The sequence below is a fragment of the Benincasa hispida genome, unplaced genomic scaffold (assembly GCF_027475165.1).
Source record: "Benincasa hispida cultivar pf3 unplaced genomic scaffold, pf3_genome.v1.1 HicScf122, whole genome shotgun sequence".
Classification (NCBI taxonomy): Eukaryota; Viridiplantae; Streptophyta; class Magnoliopsida; order Cucurbitales; family Cucurbitaceae; genus Benincasa; species Benincasa hispida.
The window spans coordinates 43,100-56,452 of record NW_028325543.1 but is presented as its reverse complement, the minus strand read 5'-3'; the positions used below and the strand labels follow the sequence as shown (position 1 = coordinate 56,452).

General features: G+C 35.8%; 1 protein-coding gene across 43 annotated transcripts in view; it reads right to left on the bottom strand.

Moving 5' to 3' along the window:
• Positions 1–2,174: 2,174 nt before the first annotated feature.
• Positions 2,175–13,353, bottom strand: part of LOC150031426 (pyrophosphate--fructose 6-phosphate 1-phosphotransferase subunit beta 1-like) — a 33,157-nt gene continuing 21,978 nt past the window's right edge. For 17 of the 43 annotated variants that reach the window (XM_090308907.1, XM_090308916.1, XM_090308930.1 and 14 more), the window contains 10 exons: positions 7,408–7,461; positions 7,215–7,321; positions 6,902–7,106; positions 6,671–6,737; positions 6,506–6,555; positions 5,756–6,374; positions 5,158–5,654; positions 4,095–4,165; positions 2,445–2,606; positions 2,175–2,346 (listed from right to left, as the gene is read on the bottom strand). In XM_090308907.1, coding sequence (XP_090165033.1) covers positions 6,273–6,374; positions 6,506–6,555; positions 6,671–6,737; positions 6,902–7,009 — 327 coding nt within the window. In that variant the 5' untranslated portion in view covers positions 7,010–7,106; positions 7,215–7,321; positions 7,408–7,461 and the 3' untranslated portion in view covers positions 2,175–2,346; positions 2,445–2,606; positions 4,095–4,165; positions 5,158–5,654; positions 5,756–6,272. Of the gene's footprint in view, positions 2,347–2,444; positions 2,607–4,094; positions 4,166–4,688; positions 4,749–5,157; positions 5,660–5,755; positions 6,375–6,489; positions 6,556–6,670; positions 6,738–6,901; positions 7,107–7,214; positions 7,322–7,407; positions 7,462–7,590; positions 7,685–7,794; positions 7,893–13,353 lie in introns of all 43 variants that reach the window. The other 26 variants (XM_090308915.1, XM_090308917.1, XM_090308934.1 and 23 more) reach the window with 26 other exon arrangements.

Genomic DNA, 13,353 nt, shown 5'->3' with positions numbered 1-13,353 from the left:
ATCTGGTTAAAGAAAGTTTTGTCAAACCTGTGTCGGGATTGTGATCATCTGATGAAGCTCTACTGTGACAACAAAACTGCAATAAGTATAGCAAATAATCTGGTTCAAGATGATAGAACCAAACACGTTGAAATCGATAGACACTTCATCAAAGAAAGATTGGACAGTGACAGTATCTACATTCAATACATCTCTTTCGGTCAACAGGTCACAGACATCTTCATAGACAAAAGGACTTAACAGACAGAGTTTTGATTTTTGTGTCAGCAAGTTAGGTCTTATTAACATCTATGCCCCAATTTGAGAGAGAGTGTTGAAAATAAAAAAGGACTTTACTTTTGAACCCTAAGGGCATTTTAGTAGTTTCATCTTGCCCTAGTCTGTATTAGGGTTTCCTACATCTCTATTTATATTTGTGCCCTGTTCTGTATGAAACATAGAAAATAATAATAAAAAGAGTGATTGTATCGTGGTTTTTTCTCCCTGTTCTAGGATTTTCCACGTAAAATGTTGTGTTCTTCTCTTCTCCTCTTCTCTTCTTCTTTGTTTCATCACAGATCTTCTCTTTGTTTCATCAAATAGGAACCTTCCCCTCTTGTATCAAACACTTTATTCATTCTAATAAAATATTCATAATCTTGATTCTTGGAGAGAATTCTCCTTTTATCTCCTTTAGGAGACATCAATTTGGTACCAGAGCATCCGTGGGCCAATATTGACTGCCGCCAGTGGAACTCCAAGAAACTCTTAGTGACGTCGATCACAAGAGGAAGCTTTGTGAGTTGTCCTCATTGTCGAACAACTAACATCTAATTAGGGGGAACCCTTGAAATTCCAAGAAAGAAAGAAGAAACCGAAGATTTTGCAAGAATTGACTATTATCGATCAAAGAAGACGTCCAAGAAAAAAAAAATCAGCAGTTGGTATAGGCAAGAAAATAAAATTTACTTCCACAAACAAAGTTGGAATTCTGACTCAAGTGGTTCAAAAGAAGAATTCCAACATACTAATTTTGTCCATGCTCGATTTTCTCAAAGCACCTATCATTATCCACATTGGAAATTTAATTCTAGTGATTCTAGTGACTCCAATGATGTTTCTAAGGCAATTTGGGGTGGGATAAGAAGGCAACAATATCGAAAAAGGTCCAAAGATCCATCAAACCCATGTTTCAAGATATCAACGTAAAGATTGGGAGTTAGATGAATTAAAGAATTATCAAGAATCATCAAGAATGGATTTTTACAGCCCAAGAAAAATGAATTTAAAAGTCTAAGTATGCATGTCGTAGCGGTTGGACCATAATATGTAAGGATCTGGTCGTTACACCTTCAGATCTCCATCCCTCATATTTGTTGTACTAAAAAAATTGCAAAAAGTGTAAACAAATAGATATAAATTCTTTCATACAAATATATCGAACATGATTTTCTTAGAACAAAAAACAGGGTATGAAGATTACCTTGATTTTCTTAATATCGTTTATTTAATCATTCATTATTTGGTATACTTGTTGACTAAATTTTATCTATTAATAGTTATAAAAAAGGAGATTTTCAAAAAAATTTTAAAAAATAGGGAAACTATTTACACAAAATAATAAAATCTTAATATTCTTTATCTAGCATAGAGACTGACAGAAGTCTATCGGCATAGAAATCTATCTGTGTCTATCAATGTTTTTTTTTTTACTTTTTCTGTAAATAGTTTGACATTTTTTCTATTTGGAAAATTTCTCAATAAAAAATTATTTTAGAATTTAACCTTTTTTTTTTAATACAACAACATGGGGGATTGAGCAACTTCCAACCTATAGGAATGTTTGAGTTTTTATTTTATAATATTTTATTTTTGATCATTTGCATGTTAGTAAAAAAAAAAATATTATAAATTTGTCCTTATAAATTAATAACTATTATGTTATGAATAATTTATTTTTTTACTATTGTTAATATAAACTCTGTTTGAAGAACTACTTTATAAAATAAATATTTAGTTAGTTATGTAGGATCTGTTTGCTTGTGGAAAAATGGTTTTTTAAAAAACTTATTTTTATTTAAACATCCTTCGTGAATATTTATTAAAAAAAAACATTTAAAAAGTTATTTTAAATACTTATCAAACATTTATTTTTTTTAAAATGACTTATTTTTTAAATTAAACACGTGAAAATATATTACAAACACACTTTAGTTTATTCTTATCATCAGCGTGAAGAAAATACATCAAAATTATCTCTCTGTTTAAATTTATGCAGTCAGTTCTACATATTTACATTTCATGATCCCTGTAGGACACCCTTGAAACCATACAACGTGCTTCCTTTTGCATGAACCTGTAGGAAATCTTCAACAAAATTATAGAATCTGCTAATTAGCCACAACTTGAACAGAAAAGCAAACATTTATTCTTGATTTATAAATGTGGACACAATGAGACCCTACCAAATAGTCTAGAAATCACATTATGCCCTCTCAGTGCTTGGCCACAAAACTAGACAACTCCAATCTTCAATTTCTTATTCATCTGCATCGAACTGGAATCACTTGGCACCAACATTGTCGACGGTTGGCCGAAAAGATCAAGAAATAGCTTTGTGATCTCATCTGCACGCACATATAACACACAACTCAAACACTCTAAAACCTTAAGAAGTAGCAACTGGCCTCAAACTCATTCTGTAAAACTCAAGTTCCAAACAAAAGCGAGATCTATAATCATAAGAAAAACACAGTAAAAGAATAAACAAAACTCAATGCATGTCACTACTCTTCCTTCGAGACATCAATCAACTCAGAGCTAGGAGGGCCATCGAGGATTTTGAAGGGGTTTTTGAGAATAGAGGGAAAAGGGTGAGGTTGATTGATACGGTGAGCTTGGACTTCACTATACACAGTAGAAACACGGCCGATCTCCGACGGAGAAGATGCAATGACGGGGGAAACATCGGCATTAGCGATGAAAGGTGGAGACATTGGTAGGAGAGAAATGAAAATGAAAATGGGGAGATAGGTAGAGAAATGAAAGATTGAATCAATGAAAGAAGTGGAAAATTGAGTGTTCGACAAGGTCAAGAAGATGAAGAAGGACTCGACTAGAATAAGAGGAAAGAGCTTGTGGATGAAATGGATAACACTCTAAGAAGGGATTTCGGTTCTTCAAAAGCTCCATATGAGTTCCTGATGTGAGGATTTGGCCAGCAAGAGACTAGAATTTTTATGGCTAAAACAACGAGAGAGAGAGAGGGTTTCAATGAAACGGAATTTTTCATTGAACAAATGAAAAGAGATATTTGGTCTCCAAGCGAATGTAACAAATTTAATCTACTTTAAAACACATTTGGTCTCCATGAAATTAATAAATTTGCATACAGATAAAGACCTCCACCAACATTTGATGAAAACCCAACCTTAGCAAAAAGAAAAGGCTTACAACAAATCCCAACCAAAAACACCTGGAGACTCTAGTGGAAAAGGGACAACCAAGGTAAATATTTAGAACTCGGCTATGCTCCACAAAACTTGCCACTTTAGGAGGTTTTTTGCAAGACATGGAAGGTATTAATAGTTCCCAAAGAACCAACCAAGAAAATAAATGAACTTTCGATGGGATTTTTAGTTTCCACCAAGAAGTGAGAACGTAAGAATAGCAAAACAAATAAATAGGCACTTCACAAGAGGACTGAGGACCCAGACGACTCAAAGAGAACTTTCATATAAACAAGAAAAGAATAAAAATGTACAAAATATTGAATGCAATATAACATGAAAATTGACTAATTTGAAAGTAAACAAGAAATTGAACAAAAAAAAAATATAACAAAATGGTGTTTCCATATATTTTGTCTGTAACTGATTCAGGTGCAGTCTGCCCATTGCTATAAGTAAACTGAAAAGTCAATGCATTTAAGTCAGATAAACATAGATACATCATTGTTGTAGTTGTCATGGATTATAAGATAAAGGTCATAATTTTCAACTAACATTTTGCAACAAAAGCATTATGCTTCATCAAAAGGTTGCATTTTCACCAATAATTTCATTTAATTAAATATAAAGGGCAGTGCAAAATAATTTTTTTTATAAAAAAATCACCTTAATACCCCAATCGTATTCAGGTCCACCTAGATTGTGTGACTTGCACTCATTATAAATCCTCCGCTGGCCTGTATAGAACCAAAAAAGATTATGCAAAAAGGCAAAGGAGCATGAGTATAAAATACAAAAAGTTAAAAGTGAATTTTTTTTATCCCCAATTGACATATTTAATCAATTCCAATTCTGATTTGTCAGTTACTAACTTAGGATTTTAATTTGAGATTTTATTCTGGAGATGAAAATACCCACGAACTAAAATGTCATCTCTTTTTCTTTGTCCATGCCCTATAGAATCATAAATCACAATCCTAAACAACTAATCACTCAAAGAACCGATTAAAAGAGAAATAAAATAAGTCAAAAAATAAAGATCAACTAGTTTCAAGAAATCAAGGAACAGAAAAATCATAAACTCAAGTGTGACATAATATTTGACAAAGACTAATTCAAATATTTTTTAAAACAATGATAAAATAAAGAGCTCGATTTTAAGGTAGAAAAATATTCTAGGCAAGATTTAGAGTTAATATGTGACTAAATCACTCAAATTTAATAGCCTGAAGGTAAAAGACTACTACAACTTTTTCATACCTTTTAGTGTGTTCTTCTACTCCGTAACTTGAATTGGGGACAAAAATAAAGTGATTCAACCTAGCAAAAATGTACATGATGAACTAACCAAATACAACAGTCGTAACAATTTTTTATATTGTTTAAACTAACATCCACACTAATGATACACACACGCAACACTAATGACCAAGTTACTTAACTAATATTTCAATATTTTAGCTTTAATGACATTTAGCTATAAACTAAATAATAATACATGAAGTATCAAATTTTAACAAAGGGCAAACAAAAAGAGAGAAAGAAATAGAAGAAAGGAGTATCAATGGAAATGAGATGAAGAAAACAGAAAAACAAAAAGATATTGAGATACAATCATATGAATGGAGAAAATTAAGCAAGAGATGGAGAAGATAGACGGAGAAACAGAGATAAAAAAAGAAAGAAAAAGGAGAAAGAAGGACAAGAAGAAAGAAATCAAGTGAAATACCATAAGATGGAGAGAGAAAGAACTAGCCCTTCGTTTCGCCAACAAAGAAGTCATCTTTGACGATTTCTCATTCCTTCTTTACCGAGCCGCCTCTCTTCGCCATTCGAAGTACTACTTCTGCCTTCCCTTTTGAGAACATACCCAGGAGCCCTCCTTTTCCAATAATTAAAAAAAATACCATAAAGCTTCGTCTGTGATTTTGTCGGCCGGCCCTTTACAAGACAATACTGAGCAAAAATATACACCAACAAAATAGACATTACAATGAACTTAACACATTCCTAATAATTCATGTAAGAATGGAAACTACAAAGAAGTTAGATATCTCACTTCCAACTATGGAATTTGACCCGAGACTTAATTAAAATATCTTATCCAAATTCTGAAAAATAGGTTCGATTTTCATCAATTTGGTTGTGTAAGATACCTATATCCAGATCACCTGCTCCATTCTTCTTTTAGATTTGAACTTGCATAATCAATGGTAGGATTCTGATCTGACCTCCTCACATGACAAATGGAGCGGCGTGAATTATAATATAAGACTGGGAAGGAGATTAAAGGAAACGACATTTACTCTAGAAAGAGATCATATTACCATCTAGTTCCACCATTGTCTTCTTGATCACGGGCTTGAACTTACTTGCCAAACGAATTCTACCTTTAGAAAGAGATCATCAAATGATAAATATTAAACTAGACTTCATGAAGATGTTCTATCAATCCAAAGCCTTTCAAAATTGTTAAGTGAAAAGATACTCCACTTTTACATGATGATACTCCACTTTTATCCTTGTTTTTCTGATCTTACATGCACATTGACTAGTCTTTATAGTATTGTGTTAGTAACTATTAAGTTATTGGATACTCAAAAAAAGAAAAAAAAATAAACTTTTAAGTTTCATCAACTAGAAAATTGTTGTCTTTTTAATATAGATTGGAGAGTTTTTTTCTTCTTCCATTTTTTTTTCTTCTAGTGAACTCCATTGTTCTCATTTTGGCTGGATAATTGATACTCTGTTTGTCATTTCCCTTCTTATTCCCCATAAAAAATATTCTAGAAAAAAATTATTAACTTGTTATTCAAGAAAACATGAGAACAGGAATGCACGTTTTCATGAAAAAATCATATCGTGTCTCCTCTCCACGTCCATTAACGAAGTTAATGGAGTTCTGCCAGCCATCCAATCTTCAACTAGAGCAGCCAAAGTTCCTACCTGGTATGCATAACTAGTAAGTAATAAAAACGAGGAAAAAATCTATGGAGGAAACTGATATCAAGAAAAAGAATGAAAGTTTAAAAGGTTAGAGACTAAAATGATCAGAAGGTACAAGAATTGGGACAGACAGATCGATGATATTGTTCCAGTTTTTCCACTCTGGAGGAGAGCTCTAGCACTGTAACCCAAACCATGACAATAAGTTGAATCAATGTTCGTGGGTAAACCACACATCCCTTCGTACGTATAAGTCAAAAGAAGAATTAAACAGAGATAACACACAGAGCACTAACCAGCAAAGTACACTTTTTCTGTAGATCGAGCATCAACCATCACATTACCAATCATTTCTGAATATATCTGCATAAACATCAGCAGAGCCTATTAAGAGTCTCATCTCATGAATGCGACATTCCATTTTTTCCTTGAGTTCTTGAAGAAACTACTTCAACTTTGCAATAGTCTCCAAAGTTCAGTCCAAACGGAATATGAATTCTAAAGCAATTACAAAGAGAAATGAGTACCTTACAAGCAGAATCAAATCCAAAACTTGTGGGGACCTCTTTGCATTTAAGATCACCATCAATAGTTTTTGGGCAACCAATTACTCGGGTTTTCAAATTCTTACTCATAATTTGAAAACAACAGAAAGAAGGGGAATATAAATAACAGAGTCTTGCACACAAAAAAATGGTACCCTAGAGTAATTAATTACTCAACCTTATATTTCTGCAATAAAAACAACATATAATAGCTTATCCATATACGACAATGAGAGTGAGAAAGAGAGTAAAAAGAAGGGAGGCAATAAACAAATTTCATAGTTCTGAAAAATACCTAAAGTTTTCAGCAAGGAGACAAGCATTTGTGTTGGAATCATCTCCACCAATTACAACAAGGCCATCTAGATCAAGATTCTGAGCAGTTTCTTTAGCTTGCTTAAACTGAAAATAGAACCGAACTATCAATTAATGCCTTGACTACAACTAAGATGTCTCAAAATGAAAATTCTAGGAAGATAGAGTTTCACCTGATCTGGAGTTTCAATCTTATCCCTCCCACTGCATATCATATCAAAACCACCCTGATAAAACAAAAATGCATTTAAATCAAGAATTGCATTCAAATGGCAATCACTTCGCATCAAAACTGCACATATTCACACTAACAATTCTAACAAGTGAAAGCTAGAAATCCCTTCAAGAAAATTAACCTGATTGCGATACGGGTAGATAAATTGTGCAGTCAGCGGATCTTCTGGCAAGTATTTAGAATATTGACCATGATAGCAAGGCTGACATTCTCACCTACCACGTTAGACGATAATGACTTATCAGAGTGGGAATTCCACCAATAGTCAGTGCACGGCTCTATAAATAGAGCCTTGACGCCATGAAGGAGGGATGGACTTTTATACCCAAAGATTGAGATTTGCACGAGAAAAAAATTCCACCTCTATATTTCACCCCAATTCTTCATTGAAGCTTCGCCGAAGTAAGAGTCTACAAGGGCTTTCTGCATTCATCCAACCATTATATCACTAGCAGCCTTAACATTCATCTGTGGGAAGCAAGAGATTACTAACAACTTCCCTTCACCTTATCTCTTTATCTTTTTAGTTGTTGTATTGCATTTTGTTTAAGAGATTGTTCATTTGTGTATTCAACAACTATTTTAATATCATCATGTTCACTTTTATCATCTTATCTATCCTCACTTTCACTTTATCTCTTGTTATAAGTAACTAATTCTAATGGGGTAAGGGTGAAGATTAATATCATGATCTAAGTAGAATCTATGGAAGTTATTTTGTTTGCTTAATATATGAATATTAAAATTATTGCCTATGAGTACTCAATGAGTCAAGTAGTTATGACTAACTACCTGAGAAGGAAAGTAGTTGTGGATCTCATTAAGCAAAGCAAGAAATATTTTTCAACCCCGAAGCTTATTTTCTCTACTTGTGTATGTTAAATAAGATTAAGTGTAAGTTAATACTAGGTTGTAGGGAAAGCTTGAGGATGCTAAGGAAGGAAAGAAAAATGATTTCAAGTGTTGTTTACTAAGGGCTCTCAAGTGTTAAGTGAAAGAGTAAGAAGGCTTGGTTAAGGAGAGAAATTTTGACTAAGTGTTGAAGGTCATGGTGCATTGACGATCATGCTGAGGTGTGCGACAGCCTAAGAATCTTAAGGTTAAGATGAAAGCTAGTGGCGTGAAGAAGGACATTGGCTAAGTGTTGGCCGAGAAGACGATGCCATGCGCTAGCCGAGACTCACGTTGAGGTTAGGTGGGCAAGAACGCGTGCATGGGCGAGGATGCCTTAAGCGATGCGGCTTGTGCGTGCGTTGGTGTGCAATGGTCGGGCAAGGATGTGTGTAAAGTAAGGCCATGTGATGATCTTGAGACTAGGCATCGGGTGCGAGAAAGGGCGCTGAGGCGTGCATTGGCTGAGAGGTGTATGCGTCCAAGTAAAGCCATGCGTTGGTAAGAGTTAGGAAGCTATGCATTGGTGATTAGAGGAAGCTTTCAGCTTAATCACCAATTGTAGTGGTCAGTTGTCGAGATTAGAAGGTTTAATGTTGACTTAGTGGGATAGGTGGCAGCCTAAGTGTAATTAAGGTCATGCATCTCTTAATCTAAAAGGGAAGCCTCAGTTCAAGAACTTGGTTTGGACAATTATCTCGTGCTAAAGGGGTGATTCCACAGCCATTTGAAGGCTTAAGGAGTGTAGATGAAGCTCTGAGGTTGCTGGAAGGAAATTCATAAGAATTCAAGTTGAAATCAGAAGATTTCCTCAAGAGGTCAAGCTCTCGGGTGATTCTGAGCAAGGTGTGAAGATTGAAAAATTCTGACCAGATCGTGAAGAATTTGAAGCTCAAATTTTAAGATAAGTTAAGACATTTTAAAACAAGTTTGTAGAAGGGAAATTCCCGAAATAATGTCTGAAAAAATAAGTAAATTCAGCTTGAATTTGAATTTGGATTTTTGGATTGAATAATCATGCAACTGCAACCGTTGAACACGCAGGCAACTCAACCGGGCAGGCTACAAATGCACGCAAAGGCTAAATGACGCAAGGCATTGCATGGGTGTGTACGCTAGGTTGCACACGAGGGTTGTACAAGTGTGCACGCAAGACGCTGCATGGAAAGGTTGAGTATGCATTGAGGCGCGCAGTTGCGTTAAAAGACAAAATTTACTCCTCGTGCTTAGAAATGTGTCTTCGTTGGCTATCCTCTCCATCAACGTGGGTATAAGTGTTCTCATCCACCCTCCCACAAGTATTTTATTTCGATAGATGTCACCTTTCTAGAGGATCAACCTTTCTTTCCTATTAGTCATTTTCAGGGGAATAGCTCTAATGAAGAGACTAACTAGTCCCAATCTTTGTTCTTTTCTGATTCCCTTCCTAATCCTGTCTTGAATATTACCGACACTGTCTCTGTCTTACCTATCAAATAGGTCCATGGATAATATACTAAAGGAAGAATCTCAAGAAGGAAATTGGGCCACCTATTGTTTCTCCGGTAACGATCTATGAGTCCGAACCAACATTAGCCCAAGGTGAACTCATACTTCTGTCTCTAATAACCTCAATATTTGTGTTGAGAATGAAAATGATGCTCATACTCGTCTCTGATAATATTGGTATTTGTGCTAAAAATGATATGTGTACTGTGGAAGAAAATAGCAAAACTAATGATAGCAGTAATGATTGTACTAAGAAAGTTGTGGCTGATATGGCTGGGAATAAACGAGTTGAAGCAACTATTCCAGGTAGTGATATTGTTACAGGTGAGGTGAGTTAGTGGGAAAGGCACTAAAGGATGTGATAAACAAATAAGTGGCAATCATAAGGAGTTAGCCAAGTAAGAAATATTGAGGTTCTACAAGATGAAAGTGAAGCTTAACAATCTCAAACTAGCTCAACTGAAGCTCGTGGTGAAAGTCATTGTAAGAACTTTCCAAGTCAATCCAATCATGAGGCAATCATTATGCCTCAAGGACCAATGACAAGAGCTAGAGCTAAAAGACTTGAAGAGGGATTAAATGCTTGCTTCCAAGCTAAATTTCTAGCCCATCATGAAGAGTTGCAACCCTTGAAGCTCCAAGAGTCACTTGGGTGCAAAAGTCCTAATGAATCTGCAAAATTCAGATTCATCCCCGTGTTTAATGCTTGATTTATTAATTTATTTCAATGTATATACATTTATTAAGGTTCATGTATGTAGTTGAAGAGTTTTTGTTAAACCTAGTCAATTGGGTGAAAAGTTGTGTCCTTTCAAGTCGTCTTTTCAATTAGTATAAATACATATGTAGTTTGGTCATTGGAACACACTTGAGATTGACTGGAATTTCATTAGATTTTTTGTCTCTCAAGCTTTATGCTTTTTCTTTGTATTTTTGTGTTTAAAATGCATGTATTAGAACTTTCAATTTATTTTGATCGATTAGATTGTGGAGAGTTCAAAATCCTTAAGTTAGGAACAAGTTCTCCTTTCTTCTTGACATCGATCAATCTTCCAAGCCAAATATGTTTAGCTTTCTTGGGGTTGCTTACTAAATAGCTAATTGTGGTTATTCTTATTATCGTTGTGGGGCTTCACCTAGAATAAAGGGGTTCTCATACGTGATTGAGGTAAATCAAATGATAAAGGGAACTGTCTCAATTATGTTCAGGAGACATACGAGCGATGGACAATGGCCAATGAGAAGGCCCGAGCCTACATCTTGGCAAATCTTTATGAAGTTTTTGCCAAGAAACATGAGCATCTGGTTTCAGCACGTGAGATCATGGAGTCCCTGCGAGGATATTTGGACAACCGTCTGAACCACTTTTGCATGAGGCTCTTAAATACATATTCAACTCCAAAATGGAAGAAGGCACCTCTGTTCGTGAGCATGTGCTTAACATGATGGTTCACTTTAATGTGGCGGAGTTGAATGGGTCTACCATCGATAAGGGCAGTCAAGTTAACATAATCCTGCATTCATTGCCCGAGAGCTCCCTGCACTTTGTTAGTAATGTGATTCTTAAGAAAGGGAAATATAACCTCACAACTCTCCTCACGAGTTGCAGACCTACCAATCGGAGAGGAAGAAGGGTGAGGCAAATGTTGCTTCATCCTCGAGGACATTCCATAGAGGTTCGACCTCAGGAACGAAGTCTACACCTTCTACTTCTAACTCTACAAAGGGGAAGAAGAAGAAGGGTGGCAAGGGAAAAGGGAAGACGCCTGCTAACCCACCGCCTGTCACCCCAAGGAGGCGTCCACCGGTTGAAAAGAGAAAGTGTTTCCACTGCAACTAGGATGTACTGGAAGATGAACTATCCTCGGTATCTGAAAGAGAAGAAAGCAGCCAAGGCTAAGGCCAAGGCCGATAAAGGTAAATGTGATTTACTTGTACTTGAAACTTGTTTAGTGGAGAATGATGATTCTGCTTGGATAATTGATTTGGGCGCTACTAACCACATTTGTTCTTCTTTTTAGGGGACTAGATCTTGGCGATAGTTGGAGGCTGATGAGATGACGATGTGAGTAGGCACCAGGTACGTCGTCTCAGCTGTGGCAGTGGGACGGCTCCAGTTAGCTTTACAGAATATGTTTCTTGTTTTGAATGATGTATATATTGTTCCCGAACTAAAAAGGAACCTTATTTCTGTAAAGTGTTTATTGCAATGTAAATATATTGTCTCTTTTAATGTGGATAAAGCGTTTATTCATAAAGATGGTGTTTTTATTTGTACTGAAAATCTCGAATCGAATTTATATGTGCTAAGGCCGTTAGCCATTAATTCCCTCCATAATACTGAATTGTTTAGAATTGCCGTACCTACAACAAAACGTCGACGAATTTCTCCAAAAGAAAATGCTCAACTTTGGCATCTACGTTTAGAGCACATCAATCTCAATAGGATTGAGAGATTGGTGACAAATGGACTTCTAAGTGAGTTAGAAGAATATTCTTTATCAGTGTGCGAGTCTTGCCTTGAGGGTAAGATGACTAAACGACCTTTTACTAGAAAAGGTTATAGAGCCAAAGAGTATCTTGAGTTAGTACATTTTGACCTTTATGGTCATATGAATGTGCAAGCCCGAGATGACTATGAGTATTTTATCAGTTTTACTAATGATTACTCCAAGTACGGGTATGTTTATCTTATGCAATGGAAGTCTGAATTCTTTGAAAGGTTCAAAGAGTTCAAGGCTGAAGTTGAAAACGTATTGGATAGACGGATTAAAACACTTCAATCGGATCGAGGTGGAGAGTTTTTGGACTCAGCATTCCATGACTATTTGATATAACATGGAATCGTTTTCCAACTCTCAGCGTCGGGTATACCTCAACAGAATCGTGTAGCGGAGAGGAGAAATAGAACCTTGTTGGACATGGTTTGCTCAATGATGAGTTACGTTTCTTTATTGGACTCGTTTTGGGGTTTCGCAGTGGAGACTGCTGATGACGGAAAATTAGATGTCAATTACGAGACACCTAAAATCTGGTGAAACGCAGTATGCGATGCATGTCTTAAGGTATGCTTTGATTATCATGCGTCGTGGTCATGCGTTGGAATGAACTATGCATTAACAAATGTATGCAATGACCATGCATTCCTGTCATAAGTTTTCTTACGTTCACACCAAGTATAACGCGAACGCAAGTTTCTCGGGTGATCCGAGGTGGAACACAGGGACTTGTAGCTAAATGAATGTGGTATTGTGCATGCGGCGGTTAAATAAAAGAATGATGGAGGGGTTGCTAAGCTAACACTACTCCTACTCCTAACTAACAGACAACACAATGTGAATAAGAATGAGAGGTAAAGACACGACAACTATTGACAGGAAGTAAATGGATGAAAAAATAGATAAAATGTGGAGATGTCTTCATTGAAACCCTTAAAAGTGATCGCAAGGGCAACCTTAGTCAACGCAAGCCATGCGATAATGCTACACACACTTGAGCCTAACTC